Consider the following 24,901-nt stretch of genomic DNA (forward strand, 5'->3'; position numbering starts at 1 on the left):
CCCTGACCTTCTAAACGGGATGGGGCAGGGCCACGGCATCGATTACTCGGCGCTCCTCCAGGCTCTCCTTCGGATCAGACGAGCAGCGAGTGATCAATACCCCTTTGCTAGCCTCTGACTCCTCCGAGGAGACAGACGAGTGATCGGACCAAACGCAACGCGTCGTCGCCAGCTCAAAGACGACTCGACACCGTCGCAGCTGAAGAGAGGTTAGTTTGAGCAACTCGAGAGTGCAGTAAGCTCCGGCTCCTCAGAAGTGGAGAGGCCGGGTTCGGAGGCCTGGACCGCGCGGCGGTCTTGTAAAACACCAAACCCGACCTCGCGCATGCGCTTTGGAAGGCCGTGAGGCTGGCCGAGTCGGCGCATGCGCTCTGAGAATGCAGTTTAGCTCTTCGCTTGCCTGCCCTGTCGGAGGGAAAGGCTCCGCGCCTGCGTAATGCTCATCTTATGGTGGATTAGCGCATGCGTTAGGGCAGTCACATGAGGCAGGCTGCTGTGCGCTTGCGCAGTTCTTGGCGTCTCATCAGTGCAGCCCTAGTGCGATTGCGCAAGTGTTTATGCCGTACTGTGTGTGTCTTGGGCGGCAAGGTTGCCTGGAAATGATTGAGCTGTCAGGTACCGAATGTGAGCCACGAGAAATGCAGCCCCGGGGAAGGCGCTGAGGAGGGATTGGGGTCTGAGGCCTCGGGGCGCAAGGCTACTGCGAGATACCTGGGACCCTCTGGGGCCCGGGCGTGTGGCTGCTGGAAGGAAAGGTACTTATAGCTCGGAAAGACTTAACGTTGGGCATCGGTGCGTCTCCCAGTAACTGAGAATCGCGGTGCTCTGGAGGACTCCGGAGCAAGCCCCGGGTCGGGAGGTGCGCAGGTGTTGAGACCACATGGACCACCCAAACACAAGACTGTGAGCCCCTTAGAGAGCCAAAGGGACTCTTGTACCATGAATAAAGCTTTCTGGAAAATGTTCCAAACTTCTCTGGGAAGTTTTACGAAGCTCTTGTTTTTGAATAAGTTTTGTAGAATATTGCCATAATAACATTGAAGAGATTGGAGAACTGGACTGCCTGTTCCCAGAAAGCCAGGTGTAGGCCGATCTGTCCTGGAAGCCCCCTTTGGCAGGCTTTCTCATGACCAGCATGGTGCTTGCAGAGTGCCCACTCTGAGACCCTCTGCAAATCACAGTGAGGTTCTCGAAGAGGCCATTCCACCCAGCCACCTTAAAGAATACTCTGGGAGGTGCTTTAGAGGAGCTGATTAAAAATAATTTAAGGCTGGGCACGGTGGCTAACATCTGTAAACCCAGCTCTTTGGGAGGCCAAGGCAGACGGATCACTTCACATCAGGAGTTAACAGGACCAGCCTGGCAACGTGGGACAACCCCGTCTCCGCTAAAAATACAAATATTAGCCGGGTGTCGTGGCGGGTGCCTGTAACCCCAGCTACTCGGGCGGCTGAGGCAGGAGAATTGCTTGAACCTGGAAAGCGGAGGTTGCAGTGAGCCAGGACGGAGCGATTGTACTCCAGCCTGGGCAACAGAGTGAGACTCCGTCTCAAAAACAATAATAAAAATAATTTGAGAGAATCCTGGGATGACAGGGCAGTAGCTTCCAAGAGGGATTATCTCATAACCTACCAGGAACCGACCCACTTTGCCAGTGTGTATAATGAATTCTATCTGGAGAATTTATAAAGTCCAAGCCTGAGTCTATTCAGGCTATTTTATATAGGCTATACTTTTTGTTTATACAGGCTCCTTTTTGTTTAATACGACCAACAAGAAACCTTTTATAAGATTCATCTTAGGCTTATTTGTAAATCCAGGAGAAAAACCACTCTGAGAGGTTAGCTCATAATAGCCTATATTCTGACCTTCTTTGCAAGATCATTTCATACACCAACAGACAAGACTTTATGTAAGGAGCATTTAGGGGCTGAATCAAGTCCACCCAAAAGCTGTTTTATGCAGCCTGTACTTGATCTTCCCCATGAAAGCTGTTCCAGCTCATGAGGCCAGTTCACAAAGCCAAGACATAAGACCACTCAGGCTATTTCTATACCTGACAACCCCCTTCCCACCCACTGCAAAAAGCCTTCTCTGGGCCAGGCACGGTGACTCATGCCTGTAATCTGAGCACTTTGGGAGACCGAGGCAGGTGGATCACCTGAGGTCAGGAGTTCAAGACCAGCCTGGCCAACATGGTGAAACCCCATCTGTACTAAAAATAGAAAAACTAGCCAGGCATGGTGGCAGGCACCTGAAGCAGGAGAATTGCTTGAACTCAGGAGGCAGAGGTTACAGTGAGCTGGGATGATGCCATTGCACTCCAGCCTGGGTGACGGAGCGAGACTCTGTCTCAAAAAAAAAAAAAAAAAAACCTTCTCTGACCAACAAGAAGTTTTTTAAGGCCAATACCCGTTGAGCTCTGAGAAACTGACTTGTAAAGTGAAGATACGAGGCCACTCAGGCTTTTTCGTATGGCCCACACTTGGGCTATGTTAGATGTCAGTTTGCCTGGAATAACACCAGTTTTACTGGTGCAGACATAAATATTAATAGCATCTGAGTTTGGATGACCTGGCTATACCTGACCACTAGAAGGCTGTCCATACAACTCCCCATAAATCCTTCTATGTGGCACTCGAAGGCCAGTCTTTGGTACTACTCTCACACAGTTTTTTTTTCTTGTAAGGAACTGGCAAGTCAGACATTTTATTTCTGACTCCCATTTGTTTAATATAAGCCTTTTGTGTGCATGTCCTTTTCTTTCAAGGGGGACAGAGTCTTGAAGGGACCGAGTCTTGCTCTGTCCCCCATGCTGGAGTACAGCGACGCAATCTCAGCTTACTACAACCTCTGCCTCCCTGGTTCAAGCAATTCTCCTGCCTCAGCCACCCGAGTAGCTAGGATTACAGGTGTGTACTACCATGCCTGGCTAATTTTTATATTTTTAGTAGAGATTGGGTTTCACCATGTTGGCCAGGCTGAACTCAAACTCCTGACCTCAGGTGATCCACCCTCCTCAACCTCCCAGAGTGCTGGGATTACAGGCCTGGGCCATTGCACCTGGCCTTAATATAAGCCTTTATAAACAGCAATTTGGTGAGGAGCTCTGAGAAGCCAATCAATAAAGTCAGGCCATAACACTACTCCAGCTGATCCTTTCCTCTGGAAAACTGCTTGATACAACCATCAAGAAGCCTTTTGTCACACCAATATGTGGGGAATGCCAGAAGGCTGATGAGCTTGGACCTGAGGCCATTCAAAAAGCCAGTGTCTTGTGGTCTGCACTTGACCTTCCCAGGAGGGCCATCTCAAATGGTTGGTGGTGTGAAGGCTGCTCCTCACAGCCCATGAGGCCAGCGACCCTGGAAGATTGTTTCATATTGCCAACAAGAGAGTGAGTGTTTCCCCAGCCAGATGAAGTTTCCTTCTATAATGCCATTTTGTATGGCTAACAGGAGCCAGTGTGAGGCTGCTCCCTGGGGAATAGATGGACACAGCAAATAATACTTTCCTGGCACTATGAAGAAACCACAGATTGATTTGTAAAACTAAGACAAAATCTGACTTCACCTGGTCCTCAGACAAGCCCCCATCTAGAGGGAGGCCAGTTTTTAAAAAACAAGTCACAAGGGCCCGGTACAGTGGCTAACACCTGTAATCCCAGCACTTTGGGTGGCCAAGGTGGGTGGTTCACTTGAGGTCAGGAGTTCGAGACCAGCCTGGCAAACTTGGCAAAACCCCATCTCTACTATAATTAGAAAAAATTAGCCAATCATGGTGGCATATGTGTCTGTAGTCCCAGCTACTCAGAGCCTGAGGCAGGAGAATCGCTTGAACCTGGGAGGCAGAGATTGCAGTAAGCCAAGATCGCATCACTGCACCCCGGCCTCAGTGACAGAGGAAGACTCTGTCTCAAAAAACCACTTTGGAAGACTGTTTCCTATACCAGGATGTGGCCTTTTGATATGGCAACTACATAAAAGCCCAAATCATGAGAGGTTTGGGGAAGCCTGTGCAACCAGGTCAGAAGACTGATGCGGCCAGAATGCCACTTCACCATGCTGCCAACATAAGGCCTTGTAGGAGGCTATAGTTTTATTTTATTTTTTGAAACACGGTCTCACTCTGTCACCCAGACAGGAGTACAGAGGCAGAAACATGGCTCACTTGCAGCCTTTAACTCCTGAGCTCAAGCAATCCTGCTTCAGCCTCTGGAGTAGCTGGGGCTACAGGTGTGTGGCCCCAGCTGATTATTTTTTTAATTGTTTTAGAGACAGGGTCTTGACATGTTGCTGGTCTCACACTCTTGGGTTCAAGCAGTCCTCCTGTTTCAGAGAACAGTGTATAACATCAATCTTCAGGCCTTTGGGGAGGCCATTTCAAGTGGCTTATACAGAGGCAATCTGAAAAGCCATTTTGAAAACAAACTTACACAGCCATCCTGAGGCCTCCGTCTCTGGAATACCATATATTGTCAACATAAGTATCTCTGACGACCTTTCTATAAGGCCATTCATTGAAGAACTCTGCATTAAAGAAGAAGAATAAAGCTATTTCATGTGGCCAAGAAGAGATTGTTTGAACAGCCAACTCACAGTTTTAGGAGGCCATCTTTCCCAGAAGGCTATGTCCATCAGCCTTCAACGTGAGGTCTCCGAGGCCAATTTGCAAAGGAGCAGGTAGGCTGCCTTAGGAGGCAGTTTATGAAGACCAAACATGAGGCCACCCTGGGAGGCCAGGTGACAAAGCAGCACATGGGGCCACTGGGGGAACCTGGTTACAAAGCCGCACACCTGAGGCCACCTTGAGAAGCTGGCTTTGTAAGGCAGATGGGCGCCCTGTGAAGGGCAGTTTTCTGAGGTCACCCTGGAGCACCAATTTACAAAGCCCATAATAATCTGCATTGCAGGGAATGAGTTTAGAGCCCATTTGAAACCCTCTGGGAGGCCATGTTCTAAGGCCATCAAGAGACAAGTTCATAAAGCTGCTACATCGGGCCCCAGTCTCCATGTACCAAGAGCACATCACTGCACTCCAGCCTGGGTGACAGAGGAAGACTCCATCTCAAAAAACCACTTTGGAAGACTTTTATAGTAACGCAATAACTGTCTCCTGGGAGGCCTTTTAAATGGCCTTTATGAGAAGCCAGGATATGAGGCTCCTGAAATCTCCTGGATGCTCAAGATGAGACTTCTCCATGTTGCTCTATAACCTTCATATAAGACACAGCAGATGAGCCAAGAGGTGCCCCAAGGAGGCCAGGGATGGTCCCATGTGGTATCTTGTGCTGGCCTAATGGAGAAGTCCATGCTGGAACTTGGACTGTGAAACTCTCCAAGAAGGTTGTGAATGAGGCCAGCACAAGCGACCTATGAGCCTTCTAGGAGGCTAGAGAGAGAACCCATCCTGGCAGTCTGGGGTGCTCTGGTCCTACCACACCCTGAGCTTACTGGAAAGGATGCTCATTGTGAACCAAGGACTGAGCTTAGCCCTGTGGATACAAAGTCCAGAGAGCTCACCCTTGAGGTCAATGAGTGTTCTGGGTAGAGCTGCTTCTTACTGTGTAGTTTGGACAAATTGCTTAACCTCTGAAATCTCAGTTTATTCATCTGTAAAACTCCCATTGTAGGACTGCAAGGGATGTGTTCGTATAGGTCAAGCTTCAGGGTTGCCATGCCACATAGGAGAGGGTGCTAAGATCAACTGGAATTTAAGCCCTGCTTCTGTACAAATGATGGACCAAAGGGCTTAGGGCAAGTCACTTCTTTTTTTTCTTTTTTTTTTTCGAGATGGAGTCTGGCTCTGTCTCCCAGGTTGTGCAGTGGTGCAATCTTGGCTCACTGCAGCCTCCACCTTCTGGGCCACACAATTCTCCTGTCTCAGCCTCTCAAGTAGCTGGGATTACAGATCTGTACCACCACACCCAGCTCATTTTTATACGTTTAGTAGAGACACAGTTTCACCATGTTAGTCAGGCTGGTCTCGAACTCCTGACCTCAAGTGATGCACCACCTCGACCTCCCAAAGTGCTGGGATTACAGGCAGTGTGAGCCACTGCACCTGGCCTTTTTTTCTTCTTTTTTTTTTTCAATTTAGGACAGGATGTTGCTCTGTCACCCAGGCTGATGGCATGATCTCAGCTTATTGCAACCTTTGCCTCCAGGCTTAAGTGATCCCCCCACCTTCAGCTTCTCAAGTAGCTGGGACTACAGGCATGTACCGCCATGCCCAGCTAATTTTTTATATTTTTTATAGAGACAGGGTCTTGCCATGTTGGCCAGGCTGGTCTTGAACACCTGAGCTCAAGCGATCCACCTGCCTTCGCCTCCCAAAGTGCTGGGATTACAGGCATGAGCCACTATGCCGGCTTCCTCGAATACTTTTCAAAGTCCTGCACTCCTGAGTGCCTGCCATGAGGCAGACTCTGCATTTAGGCTCTGGGGAAGCATAGGGGAAGGGCTGCGTTCTTACCCTGGAGGAGCCAGCAATGCAGTGTTGAATAGACAACATGTAAGCAGGTGTATTTCATACATCGTCACAGGTGCTAGAAAGAGAAGCTCAAGGGCTGCAGGAACACAGAACACTGTTGGAGAATCTTGGCAGGTCTCACATACAGGTGTTTAAGATGGGCCTTAAAGGTTGGGTAGGAGTTTGCCAGGCAGCGGAGGGGTATGGGAGGCAGGGCAGACAAGGACAATATACACGTTGCTTTCTGAACACACATTTGTCCAGTGCTCGCTGAGTACCAGGTGTTGTAACAGGCCCTGAAGATACAGCAGTGATACAGACAGAAGGGGGCCGTCCCTTCCAGAGGTCCCCAGCAGAGAAGACCACTGTTGAAAAATCCTCCCAGATGAGATGCAGGAAGCTGCAGGAAGGCACAGGGGACAGGTCTGTCCTGGTGTCTAACTCTTGTTTCTCTCCGCCTCCCCAGGCACGGGACCGACTGAGCTGGCAGTGGCCCAATGGCTGGAGACACCCACTGCCCTGAAGAGCCCCTAGCCGGAGAAGGCACTCTTTGGGAGGCCCTCAGGGCACTCCTGCCACACACTAAAGAAGACCTGAAGCTGGACCTCGGGGAGAAAGTGGAGAGGAGCGTGGTGACGCTGCTGCAGCAAGCCACTGAGCTCTTCTACAAGGGCAGGAGGGCCGAGTGTCTGCAGACCAGCGAGGTGATCCTGGACTACTCCTGGGAGAAGCTCAACACGGGCACGTGGCGGGACGTAGACAAAGACTGGCGCCAGGTCTACGCCATGGGCTGCCTCCTGAAAGTCCTGTGTCTGTGCCAGGCACCTGGGGACGCCACCACTGTGGCTGCAGCCCTGCGGGTCTGTGACATGGGCCTGCTGATGGGGGCAGCCATCCTGGGGGACGTCCTCCTTAAAGTCGCTGCCATCCTCCAGGCACACCTCCCTGGAAAAAGGCCTGCCCACGGCTCCACCCCGGAGCAGCCCTGCACAAAGGTATGTGGGGGAGATTGTCCCCAAGCACAAGAGCCATCCAGCAACCCTGCTGTTCTAGAAATTCCAAGTTATCTCTCCCCTGGGGTGGAGCCTCATGGCCTGCAACCCCTCTGACGGAAAATAGCATCTCCATTGATTCTGAATTCCTGTTTGTTTTTTGAGGTACGCTCCCGCTCTGTCGCCCCAGCTGGAGTGCAGTAGTGCAATCTCGGCTCACTGCAGCCTCCACTTCTGGGCTCAAGCAATCCTTCTGCCTCAGCCTCCTTAGTAGCTGGAACTATGGATGCGTGGCAACACACCCAGCTTTTTTTTTAGTTTTATTTTTTATTTTTATTCATTCTTTTTTTGAGACAGAGTCTCGCTCTGTCACCCAGGCTGGAGTGCAGTAGCATGGTGTTGGTCACTGTAACCTCTGCCCCCCAGGTTCAAATGCTTCTCTTGCCTCAGAATCTGCGTACCTGGGATTACAGGTGTCTGCCACCATGCCTGGCCAATTGTTGCTTTGTCAGTAGAGACAGGGTTTCACCATGTTAGCCAGGCTGGTCTCAAACTCCTGACCTTGTGATCCACCCACCTCAGTCCCCCAAAGTGCTGGGATTACAGGCGTGAGCCACCACGCCCAGCCTATTTTTTATTTTTTGTAGAGATGGGGTCTCATTATGTTTCCCGGGTTAATCTGGAACTCCTGGCCTAAACGGATCCTCCTGCCATGGCCTCCCAAAGCACTGCGATTACATGTGTGAGCCACCATGCTCAGTCCCCATTGATTTTGAAAATAGACAGCTCCATTCATTTTCTCAAAAAAAAGGAAAACTTCTTTTTCCTTTTTTTTTGCAAAAGCAGCGCTCTTTCAGCAGAGAGGCAGCAGGGAAGCTTCATGGTTCCTGAGAGAAAGAGAAACAGCTTAAATAGATTATGTGGGCGAGAGTTGCAGCCAGCAGCGGCCCATTTCTTTCAGCTTTTTCTTGATGGGCTTGCTGAAGTCTCACCCAGGCAAGGTGATACCTCTGGCTGCTCCCATCTCTCTGCTCCCGGGTTTGAATGAGATACTACAAGTAGCTGACATCTGTTTTGGGGATCGATCTTGCCCACCCCTTGAGTCTATGTCTGTTCCAAAGACCACCTCCATGAACAGAACATGGTTTACTCCTCAGGCCCTGGTGCTGACATACAAGCCTCACAGCAACCCCAAGCAAGTCACTTAACCTCCTTCGAGCCTCGGTCTCCTTGTCTGTAAGAGTGGCAGAGTACCGACCCACAGAAAGAAATGGCTAAGACTGTACTAGACACTCAGTACTGGAATTATGGGATGTTTTTGACATTTTTTCTAAATGCTTTGCTATGTTTTCAGAATTTCCTACAATACATATTCTTATTCTTATTATTGAGATGGAGTCTCACTCTGTCACCCAAGCTGGAGTGCAATGGCACAGTCTGAGCTCACTGCAACCTCTGCCTCCCAGGTTCAAGTGATTCTCCTGCCTCAGTCTCCCAAGTAGCTGGGATTATAGGTGCCTACCACCACAACCGGCTGATTTTTGTATTTTTAATAGAGACGGAGTTTTCACCATTTGGCCAGGCTGGTCTCCAGCTCCTGACCTCAGGTGATCTGCCCACCTCAGCCTCTCAAAGTACTGGGATTACAGGTGTGAGCCACCACGCCCGGCCACATATTACTTTTATCTAAGAAAAATGCAAATGATTGTCAGTAAACACACATGCATGTAACCAAAATAAAACAAAATCCAATAAAGGGTGAAGAAAAATTGTCAACAAATATGTCAGACAATGAATATCTCTATTATGTAAGGAATGGTACAAATCAATAAGGAAAAAATCTTGAGCCCCAGGAGGTAGAAGTCGAGGAGCCTGAACAGACTGTTCACAAAATGAAAATAGATCATGCAGGAAAATATTCAACCTCACCTCGGGTTAAAAAAATGAAAGAGGGGGCCAGGCATGGTGGCTCACGCCTGTAATCCCTGCACTTCGTGAGGCCGAGGCCAGCGGATCACCTGAGGTCAGGAGTTCAAGACCAGCCTGGCCAATATGGTGAAATCCCATCTTTACTAAATGTACAAAAATTAGCCAGATGTTCTGGCACACACCTGTAATCCCAGCTACTCTGGAGGCTGAGTTGGAAGAATTGCTTGAACCCAGGAGGTAGAGGTTACAGTGAGCCGAGATCACACCACTGCACTCCAGCCTGGGTAACAGCAAGACTCTGTCTCAAAAAAAAAAACATAGCTTACTGCAGCCTCGACCTCCCAGGCTCAGGTGATTTCTCCTGCCTCAGCTTCCCGAGTGGCTGAGACTACAGGTGTGCACCACCACGCCCGGCTTTTTAAATTTTTTCTAGAGATGGAGGTTTCTCTATGTTGCCCAGGCTGGTCTTAAACTCCCAGGCTCAAGCAGTCCTCCCACCTTAGCCTCCCAAAGTGCTGGGATGACAGGCATGAGCCACCATGCCCAGCCATTCCCCAGCAGTTTCACACCTGTGGACACTAGACACTGAGGCCTCAAACAGCAAGTAACGCCTCAGGTCACCCAGTTGGGAGATAGTTAAGTAAATGATGGTGCAGCCACTCCTAAAAAATTGCAAGGACTGGGTGGCCATGTGGAAACTGCTTTTGATAAATGGATGGGAGAGGCAGGGCTGCTGCTTCATTGTGGCTGTTACTCCCAGCGGGTCAGAAACTGTGTGTGTTTGTATGTGTGTATGTGCGTGTGTGCGTGTGTATGTGCCTGTGTATGTGTGTGTGTGCATGTGTGCATATGTGCCTGTGTATGTGCTTGTGTATGTGCATGTGTGTATGTGTGCCTGTGTATGTGCATGTGTGTGCTTGTGTATGTGCGTATGTGTGTGTATGTGTGTATGTTTGTATATGTGTGTATATGCATGTTTATGTACTTGTGTATGTGCGTATGTGTGTGTTTGTATATGTGTGTATATGCGTGCATGTTTGTGTATGTGCTTGTTTGCGTGCATCTGTATGTGTGCATCTGCATGCGTGTGTGCATGTATGCATGTGTATGCATGTGTGCATGTGTGTATCTGTGTGTGCATGTGTGTGTGGTGTATGTGCGTGTATGTATGTGTTTGTGTGTGTATGTGTGCATGTGTGTGTGGTGTATGTGCGTGTATGTGTTTGTGTGTGTGTGCGTATGTGTGCATGTGTGTATGGTGTATGTGCGTGTATGTATGTGTGTGTGCGTATGTGTGCATGTGTGTGTGGTGTATGTGCGTGTATGTATGTTTGTGTGTGTGTGCGTATGTGTGCATGTGTGTGTGGTGTATGTGCGTGTATGTATGTGTTTGTGTGTGTGCGTATGTGTGCATGTGTGTGTGGTGTATGTGCGTGTATGTATGTGTTTGTGTGTGTGTGTGCGTATGTGTGCATGTGTGTGTGGTGTATGTGCGTGTATGTATGTGTTTGTGTGTGTGTGTGCGTATGTGTGCATGTGTGTAAGATGGGAAAAGAATATGCAGGAATGAAAAGACCTTAAGTTGATGAAGTTGGGGAATAGTAAGTTTTCCTTTATTGCAGAATTTCTGTGAAAGCAGTGTATTATATTACTTTTATAATGAAACAAACATTTTTAATGAAATAGCTAAGAAAAAACCCACCTTGATCTCACGAGGAGCAAATAGCAGTAGTAGCAGTAATGACATACTTTGTCTATTGTTAGGGACTCATGACAGCCAAGCTCTTTTACCCCTGACACAGGTTCCTGGTGGAATGCCCCAAATGTTGACTTCCTGAGACGGCTGCTATTTCATTCTGTTTTGATTTTAAACAGAAAGCAAGGACGGACCGTGGTTCGATTCCAGATGTGAAGTTAGAAAAAGCAGTCCCCCAGCTGCACTGCCCATCCCTCCAGCATTTCAGGGAGCAGTTTTTGGTTCCAGAGAGGCCCGTGATCCTGAGAGGCGTGGCTGACCACTGGCCGTGTATGAAGAAGTGGAGGTGGGTGGTCACTGAGGGAAGTGAGGTCCCTCTTCCCATTTTCATGTTCCCCAGGGCTCCCTGAATTCCTCCCCCAGCCATCCCCTGGGAAACGCCACCTTGTAGATGCTTCACTAGTGGCCCTTGACTAATTGCCAAGGGTTAAAAAAGATTGAAGAGTAAGGTGCTCTGAATTTCCGCAGCAGGTTACGGGGTGCTTACCTTCTACCACTTGCTCGCCCTAAGCGGTGTTTTAACGAGTCCCTAAGTGGCAGTGTCTGTTATACAATTTTGTGGGATCCTAGCAGTTTCAGACCATCTCAGGGCCCTGAAGCTAAGCGTAGAAATAGCCCAAGAGACAGTCTCTCTCTGTATCTGAGGGATTCCATGGTCTCCTGTGTTGGTTTCTAGTCCTTTCTCAGATTCACGATGGGGCGATCAGATCAGGCAGCTGGAGCGTGGCTGTCATGCCGTGACTCTGCATGAGTTTGGAAATAGGGAGGCATCTCTCAAGGAAGGTAGATGGAGTCAGCCTGTTTTGTGGTTTAGCGGAGGGAATGCTACCCGCTGAGACGCGTGGAGGAATTCTCACTGCAGGAGCCCTCCTCACGGCAAGCCTTCGTGAAGCATTTTGCTATGTATACCTGGCACTAGGACAGCTGCTGTCATCACCCCCATTCTGTAAATGGGGATCAAGGACTCGCAGAGGTTCAGTAACCTGCTGCGGATCCGCTGGTCTAACTGAGGAGGCCTGGAATTAGTCAGGCTGGAGTGCAGAGCTCAGTGGATGTCACTTCACCACTCCCCGCACTGCCACTATTTGTTCAAAGGTTTCTCAGCTTAGTGACAAAATGAGCAAAGAAAGAAGGGAGGAGGCCGTTGGCAAGCAGGGAACTAGAGCAGCCCAGCCAGCCAGACTTACCGGCCCTATCTGCAACGCTCCACAGCACTGTGTATGAGCTGTATAGCTTGAGCCAGGAAGCCCGCCTCTCCGTGCCTGTTTCCTCATCAGTGAAGAGCAGGATGACAGTCCCCGTCTCTGCTCGCGAGGTTTCCTGAGGATGAAAGGGAACCACATATAAAGCACACTTAGTACTAAACCCAACAAATATTAGCAGTGATGACACCAAAGCATATCTTTCTGCTAGTTTGGAGTATATCCAGGAGATCGCTGGCTGCCGAACCGTCCCGGTGGAAGTTGGTTCCAGGTACACAGACGAGGAATGGTCCCAGACACTCATGACGGTCAATGAGTTCATCAGCAAATACATCGTGAATGAGGTACGTCATGGGGACTGCTTTCCCCTAATACTTGCAAGGGAGAGAGCATAGTACATTTAGGCAAATAGCCCTTCATGCATTGCAGTGGGAGGTTTTAGAGGAGTCAGTCTGGAAGTCTGTGGTCCTGGGATGACCATGGCCAGCAGACATTAGGGATTTATTTCAGGTCCTTTTTTAGGGTAGGGGAGTATAATTCAGTGGGTTTCAGTCTGTTCCAAAAGTTGGACCTCAAAGTCAAGAGCATGTATTTAAAGTTTTAATAGTGGCCAAGCATGGTGGCTCACATTGTAATCCCAGTACTCTGGGAGGCTGAGGCAAGCAGATCACTTGAGGCCAGGAGTCCAAGACCAGCCTGGCCAACATGGTGAAACCCTGTCTCTACTAAAAATACAAAAATTAGCCGGGCGTGGTCGTGCGTGTCTAATCCCAACTACTAGGCAAGTTGGGGCAGGAGAATGTAGAGAGGGGAAGGGAGGGAGAAGGGGGCAGAAGGGGAAGGGAGGAAAGGTTCTCCCAAAAGTTAAATCACTTATACTTTCATTAGCAATTAACACAAGCGTCCACTCAGTGTTGCCATTTTATGAAAATGTTTGCCAATCAGGTGGATGAGATCAGTGCTTTACGAAGGGCGTTCCCAGTGCTGGAGAGGTTTTTTAAAGCTGCTCCAGGGCCTCTGAGGGTTGGAGAGGACCACTTAGGATGGAGTGGAAGGGTGGCAGGGGCTGGGGCCAGCTGGACAGCAGCAGCAGCAGCAGGAGGGCATCTGTCATGACTGACTGGGCTTTCTGTGTCGCCTCTGGTTTTCCCCGGTGGATTAGCCGAGGGACGTCGGGTACCTTGCTCAGCACCAGCTCTTTGACCAGGTAAGTCCAAGACCATGCTCCTCTGTCCTTCACATTCTCCCCTTTCCTCCCCTCCCGGGCTCAGTGCAGCCAGAACAGTGGATGTGGGGAGGAGGGAGGCAGCAGGTGAGGCTGGGAAGGCAGCAGGACCTGGCTGACAAGGAGCCATTTTCCTAAAGTGATAGTCACCAGTGCTCTACAGATTGCAGGGGCCGCTGTTCGGAGATGAAGGGAGCAGCTGTCAGAGCAGGAGGCTGGCTGGGCTGTTGCTGTGGTCCAGGGAGAGGTGATACCGGCACGGGGAGCAGTTCAAGATAGGTGTGAACCACCAGGCCCTGGACGTGGGCGGATGCGTGGGGATAGGAGGGAAGATCAGGGAAGACACCCAGATTCAGGACCCCAAAACACTAAATAGATGGGGCTGGAGTGTGCAGGAGGGACCTGGCTGGTGTGGTGTCTGCCAGGAGTGTCCAGGGAGGCAGCACTCAGCAGGATTCAAGGACAGGACCAGGCACATTCCCTGAACGTGGAAAACTCAAGTCAGGGCCACAGTCAAGGCTGCCTCTGCAGCCTTTGCGGGTGGCCCTGACTTGCTACTCAGCTGCTGCATCTACTGCCGAGGCCAGGACTGCCGACTCTCTGTCTTGATGGGGGAGGCAGGGCCAGTAGGGGCTGTGCCAGGACCTTCCATGCTGACATTAAAGGAAGCTGGCGGTTTCTCTTCCCCAGGCCTCTCTCTTAGGACTTATGCCCCTGCTTCCTGTCCGTGTCACTTGATAAGTGAAGGAGAGGGGGATTGATCAGGTCCCTACTGTGTGACCCCAAGACCCGCCTTTCCCCTGACCCCAGTCATCCTGGGGTGTGGCCTCACTGTGGGCTGGGGTCCCTGGAAGCCGCAGTTAACCTTGGCTCCCTGTCCTGGAGCAGCTGAAGTGGCCTTCTAGTGTGTTTTCAGCCTGAGATCCTGGCTCTGTCTAAAGGGGCCAAGGCCGTGTGCAGTGGTTCACACCTGTAGTCCCCGCGCTTTGGGAGGCCAAGCAGGACCTCCTGTTTCCTATTTCCTAGGACAGGAGGAGGCCTATGTAGTAGTGGAAGGCCACGTTCACAGTGACTTTCAAGATAAAGCAGGACTTAGATGCTTCAGGTAATGGAGCACCGCCTGGGTGTTAGTTTAACTTGGGTCCTGGAGGTGAATGTCCACTGTGCTGTGGAGAGGACCTTGGAGAAGTCCCAGCATTCCGTGCCCAGGTGCTGTCATGCCACGTGGCAAGGATGATGTTCTAGGACCTTCTCTACCTCCAGGACACTCAGGGACTCCTACCAAGTTCTTGTCCAAGAACCTCTTATTGACTTTTCTCCCAGAGACCCCATGTTTTAGAAGATTCTGGCCATCAGTTTAAGCCCACCTCAATTATCAGTCACATCCCAGTGGCACGGATTCCCCTGGGGCCTCTGCATCCTTGGCCAGTGATTTTGATGACATATGTGGTCAGCCAATCACTTTTCAGAAATCCTGATGATGTCATCAGGGACCAATCAGAGCTTCTGCTTAGATTCCACAGGGCCAGGTCTGGTCGGAAGCAGCAGTGGCAGGTGTTACCTTTGGGAGGAGCCCCCCACATCCCTGGGAGGGCCCTCAGCTTGTGAACTTGTACTTCATCCCTAAGCAGCAGGTACAGCTGCGTTTCTGTACAGCTGATTTGAGACAGTTTCCTAAAGGACTGAACAGCAGTGTCTGGGATGAAGCATCCTGTGGGGAGGACATTCCAGCTTTTCCCGGTACACACTGGTTTCTGAGCCAGCCGCCTGAAATTACCATCACTGCTCCTGAAGGAATAGTAGTGTCCACCTGCAAATGCCTTCAGGCTGGGAGCAGTGACTCTAAAAAGACCTGTGTCCCCCTGGCAACACTGTTTTCATGCCTTTCAAGCTTGAAAACCGCTGCCAGGTCCAACCAGGGTCCTATAAAGAACCCTGGGTTCTTGGTGGCCTGCTCTGGTGGGTTCAACCCCAGAGGTAACAGGTGCCTACTAAGGGTTTGCATCGGAAGTGGGCTTAGAGTGAGTGTGTTTTCACTCTGAGACCCTGGCATTGTCTAAAGGAGGCCAGAGCCATGTGCAGTGGCTCACACCTGCAGTCCCAGCACTTTGGGAGGCCAAGCAGGACCAGCCTAGATAACATAGCAAGACCCCATCTCTACAAAAATAAAATTAGCCAGGCACAGTGGCATGCTCCTGTGGTCCCAGCTACTCAGGAGGCTGAGGCAGGAGGATCACTTAAGCCCTGCAGGTCAAGGCTGCAGTGAGCCATGATTGCACCACTGCACTCCAGACTGGGTGACAGAGCAAGACTGTGAAAAAAAAATTATAATACATAAATAAAGGAGGGCAGGCCACCACAGCCCTCCCCGACCATGAATATCCAAGATCGCCTGATGTGTGGCATTCAGCTCTGTCGGAGGCCAGGGGAAGCCACCTCTTTCTTACTGCTTCATACAAATTTCAGAGCACAGACCATGTGCTGCCTTTCTGCACAGTCCATGCCTGCCTTTCTCATCAGTTGGTGTCTCTGTCTAGCCTGTTTCTGCCAGGTATGGCAGCAAATCCTCTGTGCCTACCCTGGCTTTGAAACCTAGCAAGGCGAGGGCCGGGTGTGGAGGCTCACTCCTGTCATTCCAGCACTTCGGGAAGGCGAGGCAGGTGGATCACTTGAATCTAGGAGTTCAAGACCAGCCTGGGCAATCTGGCGAAACCTTGTCTCTACAAAAATTAAGAACAAATTATCCAAGCATGGTGCTGCATGCCTATAGGCCCAGTTACTGGGGAGGCTGAGATGGGAGGATCACTTGAGCCCAGGAGGCAGAGGCTGCAGTGAGCTGAGATCACACCACTGCAGTCCAACTTGAGAAACAGAGCCAGACCCTGTCTCAAACACACACACACGATGGATATAGTTGTGTGTCTCTGACTCTTAGTTGTTTTCTGGGCTACTATGTCCCTGGGCTGATCCCCGCCTCTCACGTCTGCTTTGCTGCCCACAGATCCCGGAGCTGAAGCAGGACATCAGCATCCCCGACTACTGCAGCCTGGGCAATGGGGAGGAGGAGGAGATCACCATTAATGCCTGGTTTGGTCCCCAGGGAACCGTCTCCCCGCTCCATCAGGATCCCCAGCATAACTTCCTAGTCCAGGTGGGAGCTGCCGCAGGAACAGCGGGCCTCCTGTCTCCTGGCTCAGTCACCAGGCCGGCCACATTCCCTGCCTTTAAACACCAGGCTCTTAAAAACAAACAAGAAGCACTGAAGGGGACGAGAACAAAAATATAAAACAAACCCAGAAACGGTCCCAGGCCTGGGGAGGCCTCTGCAGTCGGCTGCTTCCAGAAGCGGCTGCTCCTGCCTGTGCTTACCCCAAGGTCCCTCGCAGGGAGCCCTTGGGGAAGGGGGTGGGTGAGTGCTGGCACAGCTGCCCAGGTGTCCCTCCTTCACCCTCCCCCACCTGCCACCCATCTGATCCAGACCAGCTTGCAAATAGGAGACGGCAGGTTAGGAGAGGAGTTTTCCCGAGACCCAGGCAGAGGAGCAGATGGGTTTGCTGTAAAGGGAGGCGCCTCTGTCTACTGCTGTAAGACCACCTTGGTTTTCACAGGCAGAGAGAGGTTTAGTAAAGGAGAACGTTCTTCTAGCACAGCAGACCAGTCCAGTGAGGCGGTCCAGGAGAGGGCTAAGAGCTGAGCTTCAGGAGCCAGCCTGCCGGGCGCAGACTCCAGCCCTGCCACCGCTTAGCTGTGTAAGCTTGGGCAGCTCATTTAACCCCTCTGTACCTCAGTTTACAAAAAGGGAGTGAAGATAAACCACCTCAGAGAGGATTAAACCACTTAACACACATAAAGTACTTAAGCAGTGCCTGGCACAGTCAAGGGCCTACTAACTGTGGGCTCCAAAAACGAAGTTATTATTCATAATGGATTTGGAGGAAAAACATACTTTTAGGCAGAGTTTGGTCCTTCATACCTATAATCTCAGCTCTTTGGGAGGCCGAGTCAGGAGGACCCCTTGAGGCCAGGACTTTAAGACCAGCCTGGGTAACATAGTGAAACCCCATCTCTACCAAAAATAAAAATACAAAACTCAGCTAGGTGTGGTGGGGCACACCTGTAATCCCAACTACTGGGGAGGCTAGGGCAGGAGGATCTCGAGGCCGGGAGGTCGAGGCTGCAGTGAGCCCTGATTGCACCAGTGCACTTCCAGCCTGGATGACCGAGTGAGACCCTGTCTCTATAAAATAAAAAGGAAAGAAAAACATACACGGGGAACTGTAAGCATGTGTTTGTTGGGAAGGGCAGACTGGGCATAGGGAGCAGCATGTGGAAGGGCACAGAGGCCAGGACGGGTGGGGGCAGCAGCGGAATGAGGCCACCAGCTGACTATTGGGGTCTCTCTTCCCAGGTGATGGGGAGGAAGTACATCCGGCTGTATCCCCCGCAGGAGTCAGTGGCTCTGTACCCTCATGACACGCACCTTCTGCATAACACAAGCCAGGTAGGCACTGGGGGTCTGGGGTGACGTTGCAGGTTCTCCCCACTGCCCCTGGAGAGGATAACATCTTTTACTTTCTTCAGGTGGATGTGGAGAATCCCGACCTGGAGAAGTTCCCCAAGTTTGCCGAGGCTCCATTCGTGTCCTGTATCCTGTCTCCTGGAGAGGTCCTGTTCATCCCGGTGAAATACTGGCACTACGTGCGAGCTCTGGATCTGAGCTTCTCAGTCAGCTTCTGGTGGTCATAGCCAGGATAGGAGCTGAAAGGGCCTGGCTGACGTGCAGACAGCATTCATCTGTTCACGGATTTCCTGTTCTGTGGCCCCCCTGCTGCTACAGAGACAAGCAGGACTGAACCTGTGCCCTGAGGAGCCTTCACTGCCCCGTGGCAGCCCTGAGGGGTCGAGCTCCAGCGAGGGACAGGCACAGAGCGGGGACTGCCCAGAAAGGGGCACACTCCAGCCCCAGGGGTGCATGGCAGAGGAAGGTGGGGAGAGCCCAGAAGGACATTGCAGGCAGGCAGCCGGCACGGGGGTTCCAGCATCAGAAAGCCTAACGTGCTTGGGAAACAGGCGGGTTACATGGGCAGGGGTGAAATGTGGGCTCTGAGGTGGCTAAGGCAGGAGGATGGCTTAAGCCTTCCAAGTTGAGGCTGCAGTAAGCCGTGATTGTACCACAGCACTCCAGACTGGGTGACAGAGCAAGACTGTCTTTGAAAAAAAATTTTAATAAATAAGGAGGCTGGTTGAGTCAAGCCCAGCCCCACTGTGTACCTGCTGTGTGACTTGGCCAGGATCCCTCACTTCACTGTGCCCGCATGGAAAAGACGCAAGGCCAGCCCTCACTGCAAGGGCCGAGGAGGCGGTGCCGAGCCCCTGCTGCTGCAGGAACCTCAGCTGCTGTCGCTGATCACAGTTAATCTGATGCTTCTGCCCTTCCTTCCCATAACCGAGCCTGCTGGACGCCACAGCCTGAAGACTGGAGAGAGAGCCAGGCGCTGCCCCGGTCAGAGGGGAGAGTCCGTAGAGACCTGCTCAGGAGCCCGGACCCCTGCTGGGTGGCGGGAGATTTCTGTCATCCTCATGGCTCAAGGATAACCTACCTGCCTGCAGAGAAGTTCACGGGTCTTCTGACTGGATGACTGCTCACCCAGGATCAGGCTCCCAAGTCAGGAAGCTACCAGACCACTAGCAGCCACTAGAAGCTCCCCCCCCCCGCCCCACCCACTCCAGTTGCCATCCCCCTCAAACCAGGGGAGGGTTTGAGGCCATGCTTTCTGTAAGTGTGTTGTGTACATGCAGGTTTATGTTTTGGCCATTAAGACTTTCCCCAGCCCTCTGTTTTGTTTTTTAAACTAAATAGAGATGGGATCTCACTGTGTTGCCCAGGTTGGTCTTGAACTCCTGGGCTTAAGCAATCCTTCTACCTTGACCTCCCAAAGTCCTGGGGTTACAGATGTGAGCCACCATGCCAGCCTTGGCTGCTTTCTCCCTTCCAAGATAGGTCTGGGGAAAAGAGCCCCGAGGGTTCAGCTGCTATCCTGCCAGCACCTTGACCCACAGGCTCAGCTGCTTGTCTTTCAGCCCAAAATCAAGAAGCCCCAGGACAGATTCTGGTTGGGGGGTGGGGGGAAGGGGGCGTGTGTAGCTACCCTGGGGTAACTAGAAGGGGTATGGGAAGGTGGTGGCAGGCAGCTAGAACTCCAGCTCCTGATGCCCTCCGTACCCAGGCCAAGGAGTTTGTCCTTCATCCTGTAGGTCCTGGGGTTCTCGACCTTTGGGCCGACACCAGCAGAAACTGCGTTCTCGAAAGCTGGCTGTCGGCAAGGAGAGGCCGTGGCTCTTACTCATCCTGGGAGTGGGCTGTTGAGGAGCCATGGGCGCGGCAGAGCGTGACAAACGAGCTATCTGGAAGCGGAGTTCATTTGCTCTGTGCGTAGCTGCAAGGACATTGTTGATTCCCTGCCATTGTTAGTCATTTCCTAGTCTTACATAGGAAGAATTTATACCAGATGTCAACATCCCTGAAAGTAGCGAGGCATAAAACAGGGATGCCCCCATGCCTAGCTTTGCCATTAGTGAGGAGCGGTGGCTGCCCAGACACAGAGGGCCCTGACTCTCGGCCCACGTGTATAACTCGCGCCCCTTCCCCAGCTGAAGGACAGGCGGGCTGTGGCCCCAGCTCCCAGTGCCCCTGCCTCCTGCTGGCAGGCCCCACGGTCCATCTGTAGTGCAGCGTGACAAAAAGCTGGGCACAGGAGGCCACATTCATTAACAGTATCCAGGTATCCAGGCCACATTCATTAATGGTATCCAGTGGTATCCAGGCCAGGAGGCCTCAAGCAAATGTCCTTGTCAGATGGGAGGAATGGGAAGGGGACATGGTCCTGCCCTGTCCCCTTCTTGCTGAGGTTCCAGTGTTCCTAGGAACCCGAGGATGGCTTCTGAAGTCAGCTTAGAACCCAAGCGCCAGTCACAGACCAAGGAGAGACACATATGCGAGCCCCCACCCAAGATGTGGCCACAGCTGTCAGGACACTGAGACTGCTACCATGAACATAGGACACAGCTAGCATGTCTGTCACTGACCAGATGAGGCCCCTGGCCTCGTGATGTTCTAATGCCATGGCGGGTGGTCCAATAAGGACATAGGAATAAAATGAGACAGTGTCATGCCGTGATAAGTGCCATGAGGGCAACAGAGCAGGGTGACGGGGTGAAAAATGGCAGCCAGGGATGGATTGGTGGGGCCAGGGTTTTGTGATAGTTGACATGAGAAGAGCAGGGGCTTGACCAGGAATTCAGAATTGGCTATGAGACTTGAGGCCCAGCCCAACACCAGGTCCAGCAGCCCTGAGACAGGAAAGCCCCAGCCTGGGGACAGAGGAGGGAGGAGCCAGGATGGCTGGAGTAGAGGGAGGGGAAGGTAGGAAGGAGGGCATTGGGGCCACAGGGTCTGCGGTCCAGCAGAGGAATTCACTGGCGGGGGCGCTCAGCCATGGAGGGACAGGTTTGCAGCTGCTGTGCAGACAAGGGCCTAGAAGGGGACCCTGGGAACCAGGCCAGTCCATAATTCCTGAGTGACAAGGTCAGGGGCACCAGCAGGGAGGCATGGCAGAAGAGAAGGCAGGCAGGGTAGTGAAGGCCTTGAATGCCAGACCAGCGCCTGGAACCACTCATGAGGGTTTTGGGTGAGTGACATTGTGTGTTGTGGGACGTTCATGTCAATGTCATCATGGAGGGGCTGGAGGCAGGAGAGACAAGCCGCAGGAGGGCCTGTGTTTCCAGTGGCCAAGTGTCCAAAGGCTTCCTGGGTCCCCAACCAGCACTGTTGAGCTCAAAGAACAAATGACCAGAAGCACCAGACAACTGGGACAGCAGGCAGTCCGAGCTGTTTTGCTGGTTGGCTTTTCGCCTCCTGGCGTCCATTCTTCCAGAACAGCATGCTGATTACATTCTGGAGAATGACCTCTGCCCCAGGGAGCATGGTCCTAGAAGGTCTGAACATCAGCTGCTTCCTGGACCCACCAGCATCTTGAGGGCATGTCGGGAGGAGTGCAGACAGGCTGGGGCTGACGCCCCGCTGTGACTGAATTGTCTTGACATCCACCACCACCGATTCCAAGGTCTGCCTTTTCTAGACTGGTCCTGCCTTCCTGTCATTTCTGCAAGCCACCTCATACGCCTCCAAGAAACTCTCGTGGTGAGGCCAGCCAGGGCTGGCACTGGCTGGAGGCACTGGGCTTACCAATGGGCATGTCTCTGCCCACTGACGAAGGGCTGGGCTGGGTCCCCGGCTGCCTCTCTGATGGGAAGGTGGGCTTGGGGGCTCAGGAGTCCAGACCCGTTTCTGGAAGGTTCAGCCTCCCACCAGCAGGGGTCATTCGTTCACGGAGCCCTGGATGCCGGCTCCAGCCTGGGTTTATGGAGGTGAACGAGGTGGGATGTTCCTGCCTGCCTGCAGCGGAGGCCAGCCACCAATTCACTGTCCAGGTTCACTCCCTGCTGCCTCTGAGGCTATTGACAATCACATCTTCAATTTGCTTTGGGAAAGGCCCCTGCTCTCTCAGCCATGTGGCCTGGAAGGGACAGCCCCGCCTCTCTCTGGAGTGGGTCTGATTCTCTAATGCTAGCAAATCATCCCATCCCCACCTCGCAGGTGTCCACGTGGGAACTATGGGCCATGAGGGTGCTTGCAAGGGCATGGGAGCCACTAAGTGAGAGCCATCCTCTTCCTCCTGATACTAGGGTATGATGTGTGAGGCCCGGAAGCATGGCAGCTATTTTGCCACCATGAAGAAAGCAGCGGGATTTCCAGAAAACCGCCGCGTAGACTCCAAGCATGTGGCCAGCCCAGTGAAAGCAAAGCAGACACAGAAATATGGCTGCCTGCTGACCTCGCTGGAACCCCTAGACCAAGCCTCTCCTCAGGACCCGCGGTCAGTCCTTCCTTGTTTCAGCCAGTCTGAGTTGGCTTTTCTGTCACGACTGAAGCATCCTGACTGACGCTGGGGTTCAAGAGAGGCATGAAGATGGGGACTTCACAAGTGTGAGGATGGAGGAAGTGCAGGGAGCGAGGGGCTGACCAGTGCCAAAGGGTGGATGGGTGCCAGCCAGGAAACAAACCTGGATACCAGAGGGGTGGGCACACAGGCCCAGGGAGCTCTGCAGAGGCTCCAGAGCTGGCGAAGGAAGCACTGCACCCTGAGCAGTGGGTGGGGACAGGCGGTGACGGATGGGCAGGGGCCTCACCAGGGGTCACAGCCTGCTGCCACAGTGGGGGCATCCAGGGGTCTTCCGCAGAGAGCACGGAGGCAGGGTGTGGGTCGGGGCTGGCGCTCAGCCTGAGGCAGCAGCGGTGGGGCCGCAGGGCTGCTGGCAGCTGAGCTGGACAGGATCTGGTGACAGTGGGATGCAGAAGGGTCAGGGAGAGGAAGCATGGAGGCCGGCTCCCAGTCCCGGCTGGGGCAGCTGGATGGCAGGGCTGCTGGGCACCGAAGGGGAGCAGAGAGCCCAGGGAGGGAGAGCACGCATCCTGCCCAGACACCCGGCCTCAGCCCATTCAGACCAGCGGCACCTTGGGCCAGGGGAATCCAGATTGTGGGGAACTGAGGAGGCCAAGGCTCATATATCCAGGCTCGGGCCAGCCCAGTCCTGCTGGGACAGCTGGCCACAGCTGGGACTGGAGGCAAGGCTGTTCTGAGCAATGACAGTGAGCTCCCCTGGGCCACCGCTGGGGGTTCCGGTGGCTTCACCTGCTGGAGCCCAAACCCAGGGGGATCTGAGTGACGACTGAACTCCAGGAAAGAAGGCAAGGCCATGACATGGAGCCTCACACACAGGCTCGAGACCACAGGCGGGGCTGAGCAACTTTGCAGGACGGTTTATTCCAAAGCTGCGGATGGGAAGTTAAGAACAAAGAGGTGACTCGTGTGGAACCTGCAACACAGATGCCTCTCTTCCCAGAAGGGCTGTGACGTTCAGGCCCCCCAGGTGGCCAGCCCCTCGGCAGGGCACCACGGCTAATGCCGCCTGGACCGCAGGGACTTTCTGTTCGATTTCGAGATACCAGGCTCCCTCTCCTTCTCAGGGTCGAAGACTTCTGTACACAGAAAAGGCAGGGAAGACACAGTGAACGGAGGGGCTGGCGACACAGGGGCACCAGCTCAAGCCAGCAGCGACATCTCTTGTGCCAAGGACTCTGTCCTAGGCCTACACCATTCCCACTGCTAAGCCTTCCCAGCCCAGGAGGAAGGCAGAGTGAGCCCCAGTCCACAGAGGAACAAACTGAGGGAGCTGTGGACATGCTTTCGCACCCCCTAAGAGGGCCACCAGAGAGAGCCTTGTCTATGCAAGTGCTCCTGTGCGTAGGAATTTCTACTGGGTTCCAGAAAGCCCTCTGGAACGGTGTAGGCAGCTCCACCTTCACTTCTGCAGTGGCTGCTTCTAGGACTCAAGCTGCTAACACGGACCCCCACACACCATGGAGCGCGTCGGGGGCCGTCTCCAAGGGCTTCCCCCGTGCCAGGCCTGTGTCCTGCTGACCCAGCCCTCCCACAAGCGCCTCCGGCCCAGGCACCTGGGATCTCATGGGGCCAGTAGTCGTTGCAGTGAGGGCAGCGCGGTTCGGCATTCGACCGGAAGTACTTGGCCACGCAGGGTAAGTGCATCCTGATCCCGCAGGTCTCGCAGCTTTGACCCTGAAACAAGAAAGGCCAGTGCCTGTGGAGCTCATGCACACCTCCGTGTTCCGCAAAGCTCCAGGGAAGCTGCAAGGAGAATAGTCAGCAGGCAGCAGGCATCGTGTTACCTTCCGGGCCCCAGATTAATAAATACTGAAAATAATCCCAACGCCTTAGTGCAGTGGAGTCTTTGGTTTGTTTGCTTGTTTGTTGCAGTCGGTTTTACTAAACAATTCTGTATACAGGAATGCAGAGACAGAAGCCAAGGGGCTCGCCAGCTCCTGCACTCAGATCAGATCCTATAGGAGGCGTGTGGACAGCCACAGCTTTTCAGAAGGTTATTTGCTAACATGGATCAAAAGCTTTAAAAAAAAAAGTGCACTTTGTCCCAGAAACTCCACCCAAGGAAATAATCACCAGGTGCCCAAGGATACAGGTGTATAAGGGCTATGTACAACTGCAGTTACAAAATACAACTGCGAAACGACAGAAACTGAAAGGACACATCGACGTCCACGCTGGTTCAGTGGCCGCAAAGCCCTGCAAAACATCGGCGTGAAACAGACTACTCAGGAAAGCAGCATCAATACAGATGCTCACACACAACTGCCAAGACAATGCAGCCTGCACGGAAGACTCAGAAGAGC

General features: G+C 52.6%; 2 protein-coding genes and 1 long non-coding RNA gene across 19 annotated transcripts in view; 1 reads left to right on the plus strand and 2 right to left on the minus strand.

Annotated features, from left to right (window-relative positions):
- LOC118146222 (uncharacterized) overlaps positions 1 to 309 on the minus strand; it is an 86,833-nt gene extending 86,524 nt beyond the window's left edge. For all 7 annotated transcript variants that reach the window (XR_013524751.1, XR_013524752.1, XR_013524750.1 and 4 more), the window contains exon 1: positions 8 to 309. This is a non-coding gene — a long non-coding RNA (uncharacterized LOC118146222). The remainder of the gene's footprint in view (positions 1 to 7) is intronic.
- Positions 72 to 24,397, plus strand: KDM8 (lysine demethylase 8). Of its 3 annotated transcripts, none has more exons than XM_035267231.3 (8): positions 72 to 755; positions 6,938 to 7,466; positions 11,268 to 11,434; positions 12,562 to 12,694; positions 13,513 to 13,557; positions 16,577 to 16,726; positions 17,984 to 18,076; positions 18,157 to 24,397. In XM_035267231.3, the coding sequence occupies exons 2-8, from the start codon at positions 6,969 to 6,971 to the stop codon at positions 18,319 to 18,321; spliced, it is 1,251 nt and encodes a 416-aa protein (XP_035123122.1). In that variant the 5' UTR covers positions 72 to 755; positions 6,938 to 6,968; the 3' UTR covers positions 18,322 to 24,397. The 3 variants fall into 3 exon arrangements, with proteins under 3 accessions (XP_035123122.1, XP_035123121.1, XP_035123123.1); XM_035267230.3 differs by having other exon boundaries at positions 72 to 209; XM_035267232.3 differs by having other exon boundaries at positions 733 to 5,529.
- NSMCE1 (NSE1 component of SMC5/6 complex) overlaps positions 23,441 to 24,901 on the minus strand; it is a 44,723-nt gene continuing 43,262 nt past the window's right edge. For all 9 annotated transcript variants that reach the window (XM_078344980.1, XM_035267234.2, XM_035267237.2 and 6 more), the window contains 2 exons: positions 24,152 to 24,272; positions 23,441 to 23,674 (listed from right to left, as the gene is read on the minus strand). In XM_078344980.1, the coding sequence (XP_078201106.1) occupies positions 23,595 to 23,674; positions 24,152 to 24,272 (201 nt within the window). In that variant the 3' untranslated portion in view covers positions 23,441 to 23,594. The remainder of the gene's footprint in view (positions 23,675 to 24,151; positions 24,273 to 24,901) is intronic.

This window comes from Callithrix jacchus, chromosome 12 (assembly GCF_049354715.1).
Source record: "Callithrix jacchus isolate 240 chromosome 12, calJac240_pri, whole genome shotgun sequence".
Lineage (NCBI taxonomy): Eukaryota > Metazoa > Chordata > Mammalia > Primates > Cebidae > Callithrix > Callithrix jacchus.

Excerpts from the sequence above, each read along its gene's own strand:
- KDM8 (XM_035267231.3), top strand. The coding sequence starts at position 6,969 with ATGGCTGGAGACACCCACTGCCCTGAAGAGCCCCTAGCCGGAGAAGGC. Across the intron at positions 7,467-11,267 it reads CGGAGCAGCCCTGCACAAAG|AAAGCAAGGACGGACCGTGG; the intron begins GTATGTGGGGGA and ends GATTTTAAACAG. Across the intron at positions 18,077-18,156 it reads TTCTGCATAACACAAGCCAG|GTGGATGTGGAGAATCCCGA; the intron begins GTAGGCACTGGG and ends TACTTTCTTCAG.